This window comes from Phascolarctos cinereus, unplaced genomic scaffold, assembly GCF_003287225.1.
Source record: "Phascolarctos cinereus isolate Bilbo 61053 unplaced genomic scaffold, phaCin_HiC Scaffold_4;HRSCAF=312, whole genome shotgun sequence".
In the NCBI taxonomy this organism is placed as follows: Eukaryota; Metazoa; Chordata; class Mammalia; order Diprotodontia; family Phascolarctidae; genus Phascolarctos; species Phascolarctos cinereus.
This window is the reverse complement of record NW_027555847.1, coordinates 267,590,782-267,604,503: the sequence shown is the minus strand read 5'-3', so window position 1 is coordinate 267,604,503 and position 13,722 is coordinate 267,590,782. Positions and strand designations below refer to the sequence as shown.

Here is a 13,722-nt window from a genome sequence, read left to right as displayed (position 1 = left end):
CATGTGCCTAATAACACTGCTGCTATGGGAGATATGAGAGACATATAAGGGACAGTCCCTGAATGCAGAGCTTACAGTCCAGTTAGGAAAAGCTACATATATGAAAAAATAGCTGAAAAGTTAATGATATAAGAAAATACAAGAAAAGTGTGAACAACCAAAGGAGTGGAAGACAGAGTAAATGCTATGGGATTTCACAGGGAGACACACACTACTGAGTCAAAAAGGCTTCAAAGAACAGGTTAAGACTTGAGCCTGGCCTTAACAGATACAAGATTATGCCAGGAACCAAGTCCCATACCTTCTTATTATTTGCATCTACTTTCACAGGTCCCTAAAGTTAAAAGGCATTAAGCAAATATCCAATTGCTTAGTGAAGCTATCCACAGGACATCAGATTTTGTGTGTATATGTCTAGCTTTCTAAAGAACTTTGGAGGTCACTAACTAAATAGGAAAGATTTGTGAGATCAGAAACTACATCTAAATAAGCTTTTCCTTCATTTATGGACCTACCCTGTAGGTAGAATGGTGGGGAGAACGATGTTTGAGTTTTATGTTAGCAAACCCTCTCTTTGAAAGGAAACATTCTTTCCCATAATTGGATGTTTTCTTGGAGGCATTCTTCAGCTTAGTACAGTTAAAAATAACACTATCTCCTCTTGAAATTCAGATCTGCTTTTAAAAATAAACTATTCTCATCTTTTCATTCTACTATTTAGGTAGCTGAGTATAGGACACAGGGTATCCCTTTCTCTAATACTTGAAGTCCAAGCTATAATCTGACCTTCCCGATCCCCCTAAATGCTATGGATTATTTACAATTTATCCTGTTTATCTTGTTTGCACATAGCTGTTTACATGTTGTTTTCACCATTAAATCGTGAGTTCCTTGAAAGCAGGGACTGTCTTTTTCTTCTTCTTTGTATCTTGAAAATTTAGCACAGTATGCCGTAGGTACCCAATTGCTTGCTGACTGATTTCTTCCACTTTGTAATCATCATAGGGATCTTTTAAAAATGTTTGCTTGGGCTGGGAGCCAAGGTGGTGAAGTAAAAAGGTAGTCCCTCTCGCCCTCCCCTATCAACCTTTGAAAACCAAGAAAATATCACCCTAGGGAAAAAAAAAACCCTGGAACAGCTGAACTAGAAGAAAGATGGGGAAGAGCAGTGCAGCAGCCCAGCAAATCGGTCTCCCAGTGCCTCAGCAAAAATAAGGGAAGCAGCACTACAAAGGGCCCCAGGTGGATAAGCACCTTGCAGCATTCATCTGAAAGGAGCTGAAGAAAACAACTCTGAATCTTCCTAAAGTCCCAGCCTTGCTGATTCCAACCCAACACCAGGTAAGCTGTCAGAACCCTACAGCCTCCAACTGTCAACCAGGAGGAGATCCTGAAGCCCAGGTGGTAGAGCAGGCAAACACCAACACTTGGACCTCTGAGTGCCTCAGTGAGGACAGAGGAACCGGTGGAAACCAGCTCAGAAAACCACCAGGTGCCTCGGCACTCTACCACAAAGGAATCTCCCAGTGCATTAGCAGAAAGAGGGAGGCAGCAGTGCAAGGGGCCCCAGGCAGATAAATACCCTGTGGCACCCATCTAAAAGGAGCTGAAGAAAGCTAAAGGAAAGGAAAAGCAGGTAGCCTAGAACTGCCTGAAAGTTCCAGCCTTGCTGATTCCAGCCCAACATGAGGTAAGCTGCCAAAACCCTACAGCCTCCAACTGCCAGCATAAGAGGCCCCAGCACACAAAGCTGGTGACCAAGAGCTAGGCTCCCAACACAAGAAGTCTGGATCAGTGCCCTCTGTTCCCTAGCAAGAGAGCTCAATCTTTTTAAAGGTTAGGGAATAAAGAAACCATAAGTAAAAAAAGATGTTTGCTTGGAATCTTAGGAACCAGAAGTTTTGTGACCTTAAAAAAGTCATGGCCTCTCTGGGCTTTGGTTTCTAAAATCGATGATGCCCCTAAAGTTCCCCCCAGCTCTGAATCTATGAACCAGTATCTGACTATGAAACATGTAAACAGAAGAGGTGTAGAGAGACTGAACCTGTGACTTCATTAGTATAGGGTAATGTCTAGGTAAGGAAACTCTACCAATATAGGTTGGCAATACCTCTGCAAAACCTCTACAATCTATAGTTTTGGAGTTTGCCCCAGGCCACAAAAGGAATGTACTGGAGACAGTTTGAACTCAGACCCTCTGGTTCTGAGACTGGCTCTCTATCCAAGACAGGTAAGTACCTTAAATTGCTGTCTACTGAAAAACACCAATTGGGTCTTTTTGGTAGAATACTAAAGATAGGCAACTCAAAAGAATGCAGTTTTACTTTCCTTGATGTCTTTAATGTAAATCCAGGAGGCACCATGAATTACATAAATACAGCCACTAATCTTAAAAATGTATTCTTTAGACAGATGGAACCTATTTTTCAACAAGCATTTTTATCATGCATCTACTGTAATGAGGATACAAAGAAAAAAATGAAACAAATCACTGCTCTTAAAAAGTTTATATTCTGGGGCAGCTAGGTGGTGCAGTGGATAGAGCTCCAGCCTTGGAGTCAGGAGGACCCGAGTTCAAATCCAACCTCAGACACTTGACACTTACTAGTTGTGTGATCCTGGGCAAGTCACTTAACCCCCAATTGCCTCACCAAAAAGCAAAAAGGTTACATTCCACCTGGGGAAATAACACTAATGTGTTAAGTATATACAAAATAAACTATTGAATATACCAGGTAATTAAGAAAAGGTAAGGAGGGACAAATCACTTAACATCCCTGGGGCTCAGTTTTTTCAGAGATCATTAATTTACTACAGCATAGGACAGCAGTGACACCTACACATGCTACTGTTATGTTCTTTTGGTGGGATGAGGTGGGGGGCAGAAAGAAGGGGAAATAGGAGGGAGAGAATATGGATAAGTTGAAGGCTCCAAAGTTACATACCACTTTTTGGCTAACAGGAGACAAGGGAAGTTTTTAAAGGAGGCTATAGTTTTAAAAGGGCAGCTAGGTGACATAGTAGATAGGGCACTAGGCAGGCATCAGGAAGACCTGAGTTCAAATCCAGCCTCACTGTCTAGCTGTATGACCCTGGGCAAGTCATTTAACCCTGTCTGTCTCAGTTTCCTTGTCTGTCAAATGAGCTAGAGAAGGAAATGCAAACCACTCCAGTATTTTTGCCAAGGACATCCCAGATGGGGTCACAGAGTCAGACACAACTAAACAACAGTTCAGCATAACAACAAACCCACCAACCTGCAAGAAGATCTGCTGTAGCCTCTCTATACAGTTCTTGTACCAAGGTGTTAATATATTGGTCCCATCCGTCTCACATCGTACCAAGTGTTCTGTCAGTATCATGATAAAGCGCTGGAAAGGTAGAAACATAATGAACAATATTAGCAATCTGTGTCCTATCAATTAGATATTAGGACAGTTCCAGCATTTGAGAAATATTTACCAAAGAGACCAAATGACTTGATCTCCAGCAAATAAGGAAGGTAGCAATTTTAATGATCATTTATTGCTTTCATATTACATGCATTTCCTTTCAAATAAAAGGGAGCTAAAATTATAAATCTAAAAATGTAGGGTTTTCTTTTACTATTCTAAAAGTCTAAAATCAAGTTACCTGAAATATGACGAGGAAAAGATTCTTTTGCTCACTCTGAGCTGACTCGACTTTTTCCTGCAGACGTTCTATTTGCTCCTCTAATGCCCCATCGTCCCTGTCACTGCTTCTGTCATCACGCTATAAATCACAAAAGAGCAAACAAAGGAAACAAGTTAGAAGTAGAGTATATTAAAATCAATCAAGACAGATCAGAATAGTGCCCTGGGGCAAAGGTCACTAAATGAATTACAGAGAAAATATGTGATTTCAAATTCTAAAAATCGTTAACATTGATGACTGTGATTTGTGATTGTGAGAATGGCTAACAGTTTTTAAGTTGTACTCCTAAAAACACACAAACACAGACCCACATGCCACTACACTGCTGACACCGACTGGCTTTTAGCTTTGACTTCTAAAATGCCCAGTGACATGAGATGCAAGTATTCACATGGGTGTCACGACAGTTACTAACTTACCTTCAGGGTATTGTTCTTGAATGGCTACTAGTTAAAATCCCAAGGAATACCTGGCATGACTCCAGATATATGGGAGATATTAAAAGATAATATGGAAGATCCTCTAGCTCTCCACAGATGCAGGTTCACTAAGAGCAGGGAACCCTGTTGGTGTCTCTATTGGACAATAAATAGTGGATATGGTTTGGAGGTTTATCTGAGCTTAGAAAACAAAAACCAGGGAGAATAAATGATTGTGATCACTTGAAAAAAACCAAATTATTCTAAAGCTTTGAACATTAGTACAACTAACTAAACTCATTAATGATTTACAATGTAATTAATTTCAGTGGAAGAAATAAAACCAGTCCCTCCTTTGGTTTCTCTCTGGATTCATTATTCCTTCTTATTCATGTTTCCTCCAATACGGGCATGGTGAGTGGGCCCTCTTCTCTTGTTCTGCTTTCTTCTTTGTACTATTTCATAAAGGCCTTTCTAGAGTTATTTATATCCCTCATATTTGTCCATATTAATTGTATTATAATATCCGATTATTTTATTGCACCTCAATTTAACCATTCTATTATTTGAAGCAATCTTCCAGCTTTTTATAACTACAAATAGTTTTAGAAAAATCTCTAAACAGATAGGGCTTTCAGTGCCTATTTTCCACAATGGAGAATGCGTAGGATTATTTTAAGTAGGTACTTCAAGATGGCTCTACAAAAACAGTCTTTTAAGGTTTTCATTCAACCAGCAATGGATGAGCATACAACCCCTACCAGAACTAATAGGTTTTCCTGTATTTTAGTCATAATACACTTTATGTTGTCTTTAAGACCTCTGATGTGATGAAAGTAATATTTTAACCTTTTTCTTCCCCAATGTTAATCTCCCTAACATCTTTTTTTCTGTCTTAATGCAACTGTTAGAATTTCCAGTACTAAATAAAACAAAAGCAGTGCAAGTGACCATATTTGTTTTTAATGGGGAAGCTTTATAACCTGTCTTCATTACTATTGGTACTTGGTTTAAAAAGGAAAAGTCTAAAACTAGTATGACACTTAAAAATAAAGTCATCATAAAAAATAGAGAACATAAGAAATTTTCCACAACTATGACAGAGGTACAGGAAGAAGGGAATTCATAACCAAGTAAGGGATAGAAGATACAGCAGAACATGAGACAGTATAAAATGCATTAAGAATATGAACAGAGTTTTCAAAAGGAAGAAATGCATATTATATGCAACCATATTAAAAAACCTCCAAATAACTAATAAGAGAATGAAAATTAAATCAGGTTTTACTTCACACCTAGTAAATTTTCAAAGATAAAAAGGACAGAAATAGTCAATGTTGGAGGGAATGTAGGAAGCCAGACACAAATACACCATTGCCATAACTATGAATTAGTCTAACCTAGAAAAACAATTTAGAATTACTCAAGAAAAGTTATTAACTACTCAATTCTTTCATCTAGTCTCCCAATTAGGCATATGCCCCAAATGGGACAAAGACAAAAGGATGGGTCCCAAATGTACCAAAACATTAAGAGCAAAAACTTACAAAAAAACCAAAACACAACAAACTGGAAAAAAAAAGTCCTTTTTGATTAGATTACAGAGTGGCTGAGTAAACTGAGATAATATGAAAGTACTAGAGTATTACTGCATTGTAAAAAAAAAATTCTGAGAAACACAGACAATATTTGATGAAGAGCAAAAAAAGAATGAGAACAATTTGTAAATTGATCACAATATTGTAAATGAAAATGACACTAAAGACGTCCAATTCAGACTGGTTATTACATTGAATTTTAGTTCCAAAGCACTGCAGAAGCATGCCTCCCCTCAACAGAGAGATGATGGACTGCGTCATACACTGACAGATGTGGTTACTGTACTGTATCATTTTAACTATTTTTTTTTTAAAAGGGAGGGGTAGGTTTTTGGGGGAGGGAGTCTAGGGAGAGGTACTGCTAAGCAGGAGTTATGTGGGAAAAAAACTTTAAAAAAACTAAAAAAACTTATTCACTGTATCTAAAATAGCCAGCCTGATAAATGAAAAATGAACTATGTTGACAGAATAAATTTAAGCTATTTAAGGTACAGGTCTAATACTTGTAACTCAATAACTGCACAGCCCATTGTGCTAGATGGTTCTCATGAGAATATTTCTTTAGCCAATTATTGGGAAAGAATAACATTTAATTTAAGCCTTCCAACCTGCTTAGAATGCTGGGCTCTCTAAAATAGACTGTTGACTTATCTAAGAATACACCTGAGCAAGTGAACCTGGGAAAAGGAACACACTGCACAGTTCTTATAGAGATGTGGGAACATCAGCACTTCCTCTCTAATCATATAGGATAAAAAGTTACTAAGAAAGAAAGGAGCAATGGCTAAAACCATCCTCAAACCATCTTGTGAAACAACAAAAATAAGGGACATGGTGACACAGAAAGCACTTTTATTTCTGCAACTGGTTCTACCATGAACTTTTGTGACTCTCTGGACTCTCAGTTTCCTCATCTGTAAAGTAATTCACAAGAGCAATGCGATAATGTGTGGAGCAAATAACAATAGAGAGCCCATGGTATCCCAAAACATGTACAAGTGCCAGCTATTTTAATTATGGAAAAAGAAAAGATAATTGCTTTCCACTAACTTGCTTCAGAAAGTAGGTAAAATGAAAAGGAAAAAATTCAGATACTGCCTGTGAGACAAAAATCATTTACAACTGGCAGTGTTTTGTAATGGAAAGAGCACTGGAGTTAGAACCAGAAGCCCTGGTCTGAGTCCTGCTGTGGCAATTTACAGCTTGTGTGAAGTTGGCTGGTAGATACTAAGTCACAAGAAGCTATGTTAACCCATATTTCTTTGATTAACTTGTTCCAATTAGTAGCAAAAAGTAAGAGTCATTTGTCTGAAAGGTGAAGTGAAAAAGTATAAAAATAAGCTACAAGTAAGAGAGAAGGAAATGGCAAACCACTCAAATATCTTTGCCAAGAAAACTTCAAATATGGTCACAAAGTTGGATACAACTAAAAAAGGACAAAATGAAAAATACAAATAAGAATATAAAATTGTATTCCTGTTCTGAGGCAAGTCAGACCATATGATCTCTGACTTGCTTCAACTCTGAGATTCTCGGATTCTGTGATCGATAAGTGGGTTACTGTAGGGTAAGGTTAAAGTGGCTACTGCCTCACTCCAAAAGATAAGTGAGAAATATGAGAAATCAGAAACAAAAAGAGTGAAGTTCAACTGGGATGAATGCCATAATAAAAAACAATGACAGTGTTACAGCACTTTATTAAGAAGGCAGGGCATCATCAATTGGGGAATGGCTGAGCAAGCTGTGGTATATGAATGTAATGGAATACTATTGTGCTATAAGAAATGATGAACAGGCTGACTTCAGAAAAACCTGGAAAGACCTATATGATCTGATGCTGAGTGAAGTGAGCAGAACCAAGAGGACTTTGTATACAATAACAGCCATGTTATGGGATGAGTAATATTGTTAAACTGAACCCTTCTCAGGATTAGAAGGATCTAAGACATCTCCAGAGGCCTCGGGATGGAAAATGCTGTCCAAATCCAAAGAAAGAACTATGTAAGTCGAATCGCTATCACTTATTTTTACCTTCAGTTGAGTTTTGTTTCATCTTTCTGATGGTTCCTCCTATTGGTTTTAATTTTTACTTACAACTTCACTAATGTGAAAATATGTTTAATAGGAATGCAAATGTAAAGCCTGTATCAGATTGTGCGCCGTCTTGGGGAGGGTGGGGGGAGGAAGGGGGAGAAAAATTTTCAACTCAAAAGCATATGGAAGTGATTGTTGATAAAATAAATTAATAAGATTTAAAAAAATAAAGTACCAAACCAAAAAAAAAAAAGGCAGGGCATGCAAGGATGTACTTCAAGCAGCATCTAGGCTATATGTTTATTGCTTTGGTCAAGGTCATCACTTATGCTCCATTCTTACCCCTATAAGTGGATATCTGAAGAGGATATGGAAAAGGGGAACTAAAAATAACTAATTAAGGGGGTTGGGGAGAAGGGGAATAATTTTTTTTTTGGCTAGGCGATGGAGTTAAGTGACTTGCCCTGGGTCACACAGCTAGTGAGTGTTATTTGTCTGAGGCCACATTTGAACTCAGGCCCTCCTGACTCCTGGGCCAGTGCTCTATCCACTGCGCCACCTAGCTGTCCCTGAGAAGGGGAATAATTAAGAAGGATTCAAGAGCAGTAAGATTACCTCCAACTTCATTGACCTGGACTGAAAACAACAAACATCTGTTCTCTAGCTCTGCTGATACAATGTACTGATGTATTAAAAAAAAAGTCCAAAGACACCAGATTATGAACCTCTATTCTAAACAAACTGCCACTGTTCAGTGGTCTACAAGGGAAAACTGCATGTAGGCACAGAATATTCCCACTTTCTGCCATTCTGTACCTCTTGGGGTAAGAGCTACTCAAATGAAACAAAGTATTAGAGTAGATAGGGTTATTTGATGTAATTCAATTAATATTAATACATTAATGTAATTCAATTAATCCAATGCTTTGGATATTTGCCAAAAAGAGAAAAATAATGTACCCGTTTGTGCTGTCTTGCAAGTTTTTCTTTAGTTTCCTCCAATTCTTTCTGGATTTTCACCACATGTTTGTTCATCTTTCGAATTGTGGAGTGTAAAATTTCCCAGATAAACAACCTAAAAATATAGTAGCAATTAGTATAAACTACACATTTAAAACTAGGATGGGTGCATATTTAAGAGTAAATTAAAGGTCAAAATTGTATACAGGTTAAATACAATACGATCAAAAAGACCTAAGTTGCAAAAGCACATTTTCCCTATGCTGAAAAAACAAATTTTACATATATGTATATATGTATTTGGATTTCCCAGAAAAGTAAGTAGGAAAAAAATTCCAACCAATTCTGAATGAATATAGTAAGAATTCTGGTTTTAAAAAAAGTACAAGAAACTAGTCTTTGCTTACCTAGTAAAATCACGAGAGAGTTCTGAAGAGAAGATCCAATTTGCTACTGCAGCACAGTCCACAATCTGTGTTCGAATCATCTTATCAACTAATACAGCAATCATCTAGAAGAAAACAATCAGTTTGGTACTCAACTGCACATGGTCAACTGATTAATCAATTATTCCCATACCCCAACTGTTCCCAAGAAATTCCCATTTATTTCTTGACAAATGTAGTCAGTTTCTGTTTTTTATGTTTGGTGCTTACAATGCCCAAACGACTTCTCTCTTCTTAAAGAATTATTAATAACATGTAGGTATGCAATGAGGCTTTTGAATAGTCTTTTAAAAGCCAATGCTCTCCTTAATAAACTAATCCCAAACCACTTTTCTAACATATTTTTTTGTTGGACTGTGTCCATTTTCCCAGTGAAGATACAGAATATCCATGTACTCATGCTACTTAGTTAGGAAGATCTTCCCCAGCTTTTCAACAAACCTTTACTCATTAATCCTCTGCAACAAAAGTTGGTGCATACACTGCAAGTATCTTCTTCACTCTCTCATCTTCAATATTGCCTTATTCAAATATTCTTTTCCCACAAACATGCACTGATAATCCCCTAGTTCTAAAAAGAAAAACTTCACCCAGCCCTCATCTCACGTCAAGCTGCCATCCAAGGTATCTTTTTCCTTTTAGAGCCAAATTCTTAAAAAAAAAAAAAAGCATTCTCTCCGTTTCTCACTTCTCAAACTATTCTCAATCCCTTAGTATTTGTCTTTCAACCCTACATATAACTCAAGGAAACTGCTCTCAATTGCTAAATCCAGTGATCTCGAAAGGTTAGTCAAGATGGCACTACTGTACAAAGGCCCAGAAAACATGCCTCTTAACTTTTGGGCATCTCTAATTGGATGCTTCCTGTAGACACAGTAAACATCACAAGTACAAAAGTAACTCCTCTCCCATCCTCCTTCTTTTAATCCATTCCTTCTCTGAATTTCCCTATTTCAGTGAAGGACATGACCATCTTTCTAGTCCCTTAGGTGCAAAACCTTTGGGTCTCATTAGACTCTTCCCACTCCCTCATAACCTTTCAGCCCCAAGTCTAATTCCACCTTCTAATTTATTCCACCTTCATAACTTGCCTCTGCCCCTTCTCTATACTCATAGTCTCTACCTTAGGCCTCCATGACCTCTCACCTAGACTACTTCTTCTAGGCTCTCCCCACTTCAATCTATTCTCCAAACAGCTGCCACATTCTTAAAACATACACCAGATTGTGCCACCACTCTACTTCAGTAACTCCGTATTTAGCATTTAGGTTTAAAAAAAAAATCCTCAGCCTGTCATTCAAGGCCCTTCATAAAACAGCTCACAATTCCCTTTCTATTTCTAGTCTTACTTCAAATTATGCCTTTTTCGGTGTAAATGATCTGCTACTCATTTCCTAAAGATAACATTCCAATTCTCCCCTTTGTGCCTTTACATAGGTGGTCTACCATGTCTGAAATGTACTCCCTCCTCACCTGTGTCTTGGAAAATCCCTAGATTCTTTTAAGGCACAGATTACGTAATACCTTTTATAGGCTTTTCTTCATTCACCAAGTTGTCAGTGCTCTCTTCTTCCTGAATAACTTTGTCTAGACTTAACTAAATTTGTTTATAGAAGTACATATTTTATCCACAGAAGAAATGTAAGTTCTTTGAGGGCACAAATCTTATCATTTTTATTCTTGGTATTCTGAGCACCACACACAGTCGGCATGTAATAAACACTGAATTAAATGAATCGAATTATCATTCTCATTGGGAACACTGCAGAACAAGATGACCAGTGATCTCCAGAAACCATTATTTTTATTGCCTTTGGGCACCCAATGAAACCAATTATTCTGGCTTCTCTGAAGTGAACCTATGAGTTATTTCAATAATACAGATAAAAAATTAGCTTGTAAGACTACTTTGGAGGCCCAGGGACTAACTCAACCTTTGCTCAAAGATCAAAACAATGACATGCACAAATGAATAACCTGAAGTGTTACAATTTGAACTCTAGGATGCTTAAAATGACTCTTACCTGGGGATGATTCCTCCAGACTTCAAACATGACCCTCAGAACATGTAACTTTCCCTCATCACTTTCTGCAAGCATTTTGAAGACTTCATGAAACCTTATTGTAAAACAAAAATACTAATTAGCGAGTTTTTTTTAACGTTACTCAAGCTACGCTGTACAACACAAGCACAAAGGCTCCTAACAAATGCTGAATTTTCTTTTGTTTCAGTAACTTAGGGAGATACTAGAGGACTTTATTAGGGTAATGCTATATATTACAGACTATGTGAAAATGGAAACAAGTGTGTTCCTGAAATTACATATGCATTAGAAGATAAATGTGACTATTTCAAATCCTAAAATTTCATTTATAAAGCTAGATGAAAAATCTATTGAAGCAACAGCCATTTAGTATATAGAAGATAACTCTTCTCACCTTCTGAAAGGACTATCAAAGTAGAAAAGAGTCTATAAATGAATCTAAGGAAGAACTGAATTTCTGTTGATTAGAGAATTTTTGCTTCTCTGACTTACTTTGGACTATTGCTTACTTTAGCAGATTTGAGAAGACCTTCCTTGTAGGAAATGATTCCAAGAGTCTCTCATAAGGTGTTTAGTTTTCTTCCCTTAATTCCCTATTCCTTCACTTAGTTAAGTATTTTAAGTATGTATACATTTCTACTTCAAAAAAATTGTCATTTCCTATGTGTTGGAGCCCCATCACCAATACAGGTGGAAACTCCTCTAAGCCTTTATAAATCATCATGTGGTAGCCAATTTGCCTTAAGAGACAATTTTAATGTATTGTAATGGTTAAAAAAAATTCAACTGCTTAATAGCCAATGTTCTGGTGACAAGGCTCTCTGAGGTGAGACTGTTCCATAAATGTTTCCCTCGCTCCCTCCTGATGTCATTAGTGTAGCAATTATGAAAAAGAGAGAGAGAATACACATATATATTATTGGAAACAATGGACAAATGAATCTTTAACTTATAAACTGAGCACTAATTTTTACACTAAGAACTATGTAATCTATGGTATTACTAAGTCCCCCTTCTCTACCACCCCAGCACGTTTTGTCCCCAACTCAACAATAACACGCAAAAAGTGTTGAAATGTGTCCCCAAGAAAACTACTTGAACTTACTTTGCAAGAGCACTGAAAGAGTGGCTAAAAGACTTAGAAGCAAGATGAAGCAGAGTCTGAACAAAGACTTCTATTTTCAATGGGTTAAAACTGAATCCTTCATCTGAAAAATATTTTACAATGAGAAAATTAGAATGCTTTTTAAAAGGACTCACATAATCACAGAACTAGAAAGTTGGACTGGATCTCATTGGGAATATAGCCCAATTCATACACAAGACGTATCTCCATTATAACATATCCTACAAGCAGTCATCTAACCTCTTATTAAAGACTTCCTAGGAGGGGAAACCACCAATTCTCATAGCAATTCAACTTCTAGAGAGCTCAAATTGTTGGGGAGTTTTTCCCCACTAAAGCCTACACTGACCCATGTATTTCCACCCATTGCCCCAGATTCTGCCCTCTTGGGTCAAATAGAATAAGTGGTGTCCACCCCTCCCCTCTCCCAAGTCTAAACCTCCCTAGTTCCTCTAACTGATTCTCCCCTGGGGGAGAAGGGTGGAGTCCTCTCCACACTCACCAGCTAATCAATCCTTCTTAAATTGTGTGCCCAGAACTGAAAACAATACTACAGATGAAACCTGACAAAGTCAGAATTCAGTGGCACTAATACCTGAAATTTTACCTCCTAAAGCAGCTCAAGGTGGCATTACCTTTTTGGCTATCATAAAACACTGTTGATTCATACTGAGCTTGTCAGTCTACTAAAACCACCAGATATTTTTCAGAACATGTGCTATCCAACAATGCTTGACACAGCATTTGTGAAGCTTATTTTTCTTTGTACTTACATACAGAACACCATACATATTCAAATACGAAGATGACCCTGTGATCTCATGTACCCCAGAGTTTCTTCCAACAATACAGATCACAATCCATTCATACCAGCTCACCTTGTGTGACTCTTATCTATGTCCTCCCCAAAATCCCCCATAAAAGTTTGCATCAGGGGCTTCCCTATGAGTGCTACTTGCCCTAATCTAGCTGGCCCGCCCAGCTGTAACAATAAAAATAAAACAACCTACCCCTCAATTGTCCTCAGTTTCTTGCTCAAGATTTCATAATCATTGGCAATACCTTTCAGGTTCTTTCTGGCAGCATTGTTTATGCCGACAAGAGTCACCAGGAGTGAGCAGTTATCACCCGTTTTTATAAAGCTTGGGAGGTTCTCTGTTATGTTTTGGATGCATGACCCAGAGAGGCCACTATACATCTGTATTATTGTTACCAAGTCAAAAAATAGTTGCCTAACTACGCCTGAGCAAAAAATCTCAACTACTACTGGATGACCCTTGCTGGATCATTCCTTAACTGATCAGAAAAAGCCTCATATGACCTTCTACATTCTATTGAATAGCTGTCCTTTTTCTTCTCTTTCTCTTCTCGGTAACGTTCTTCCATTCTCCAACATCCTGACAAGTCAGGTCACCCCTT

At 37.7% G+C, this 13,722-nt stretch overlaps 1 protein-coding gene across 1 annotated transcript in view; it reads right to left on the bottom strand.

Moving 5' to 3' along the window:
- NCBP1 (nuclear cap binding protein subunit 1) overlaps positions 1 to 13,722 on the bottom strand; it is a 54,154-nt gene that overhangs the window by 976 nt on the left and 39,456 nt on the right. The window contains exons 17-22 of the mRNA XM_021004526.2: positions 12,283 to 12,385; positions 11,157 to 11,250; positions 9,094 to 9,197; positions 8,687 to 8,801; positions 3,634 to 3,753; positions 3,258 to 3,371 (exon numbers count right to left, since the gene is read on the bottom strand). Of these exons, the coding sequence (XP_020860185.1) occupies positions 3,258 to 3,371; positions 3,634 to 3,753; positions 8,687 to 8,801; positions 9,094 to 9,197; positions 11,157 to 11,250; positions 12,283 to 12,385 (650 nt within the window). The remainder of the gene's footprint in view (positions 1 to 3,257; positions 3,372 to 3,633; positions 3,754 to 8,686; positions 8,802 to 9,093; positions 9,198 to 11,156; positions 11,251 to 12,282; positions 12,386 to 13,722) is intronic.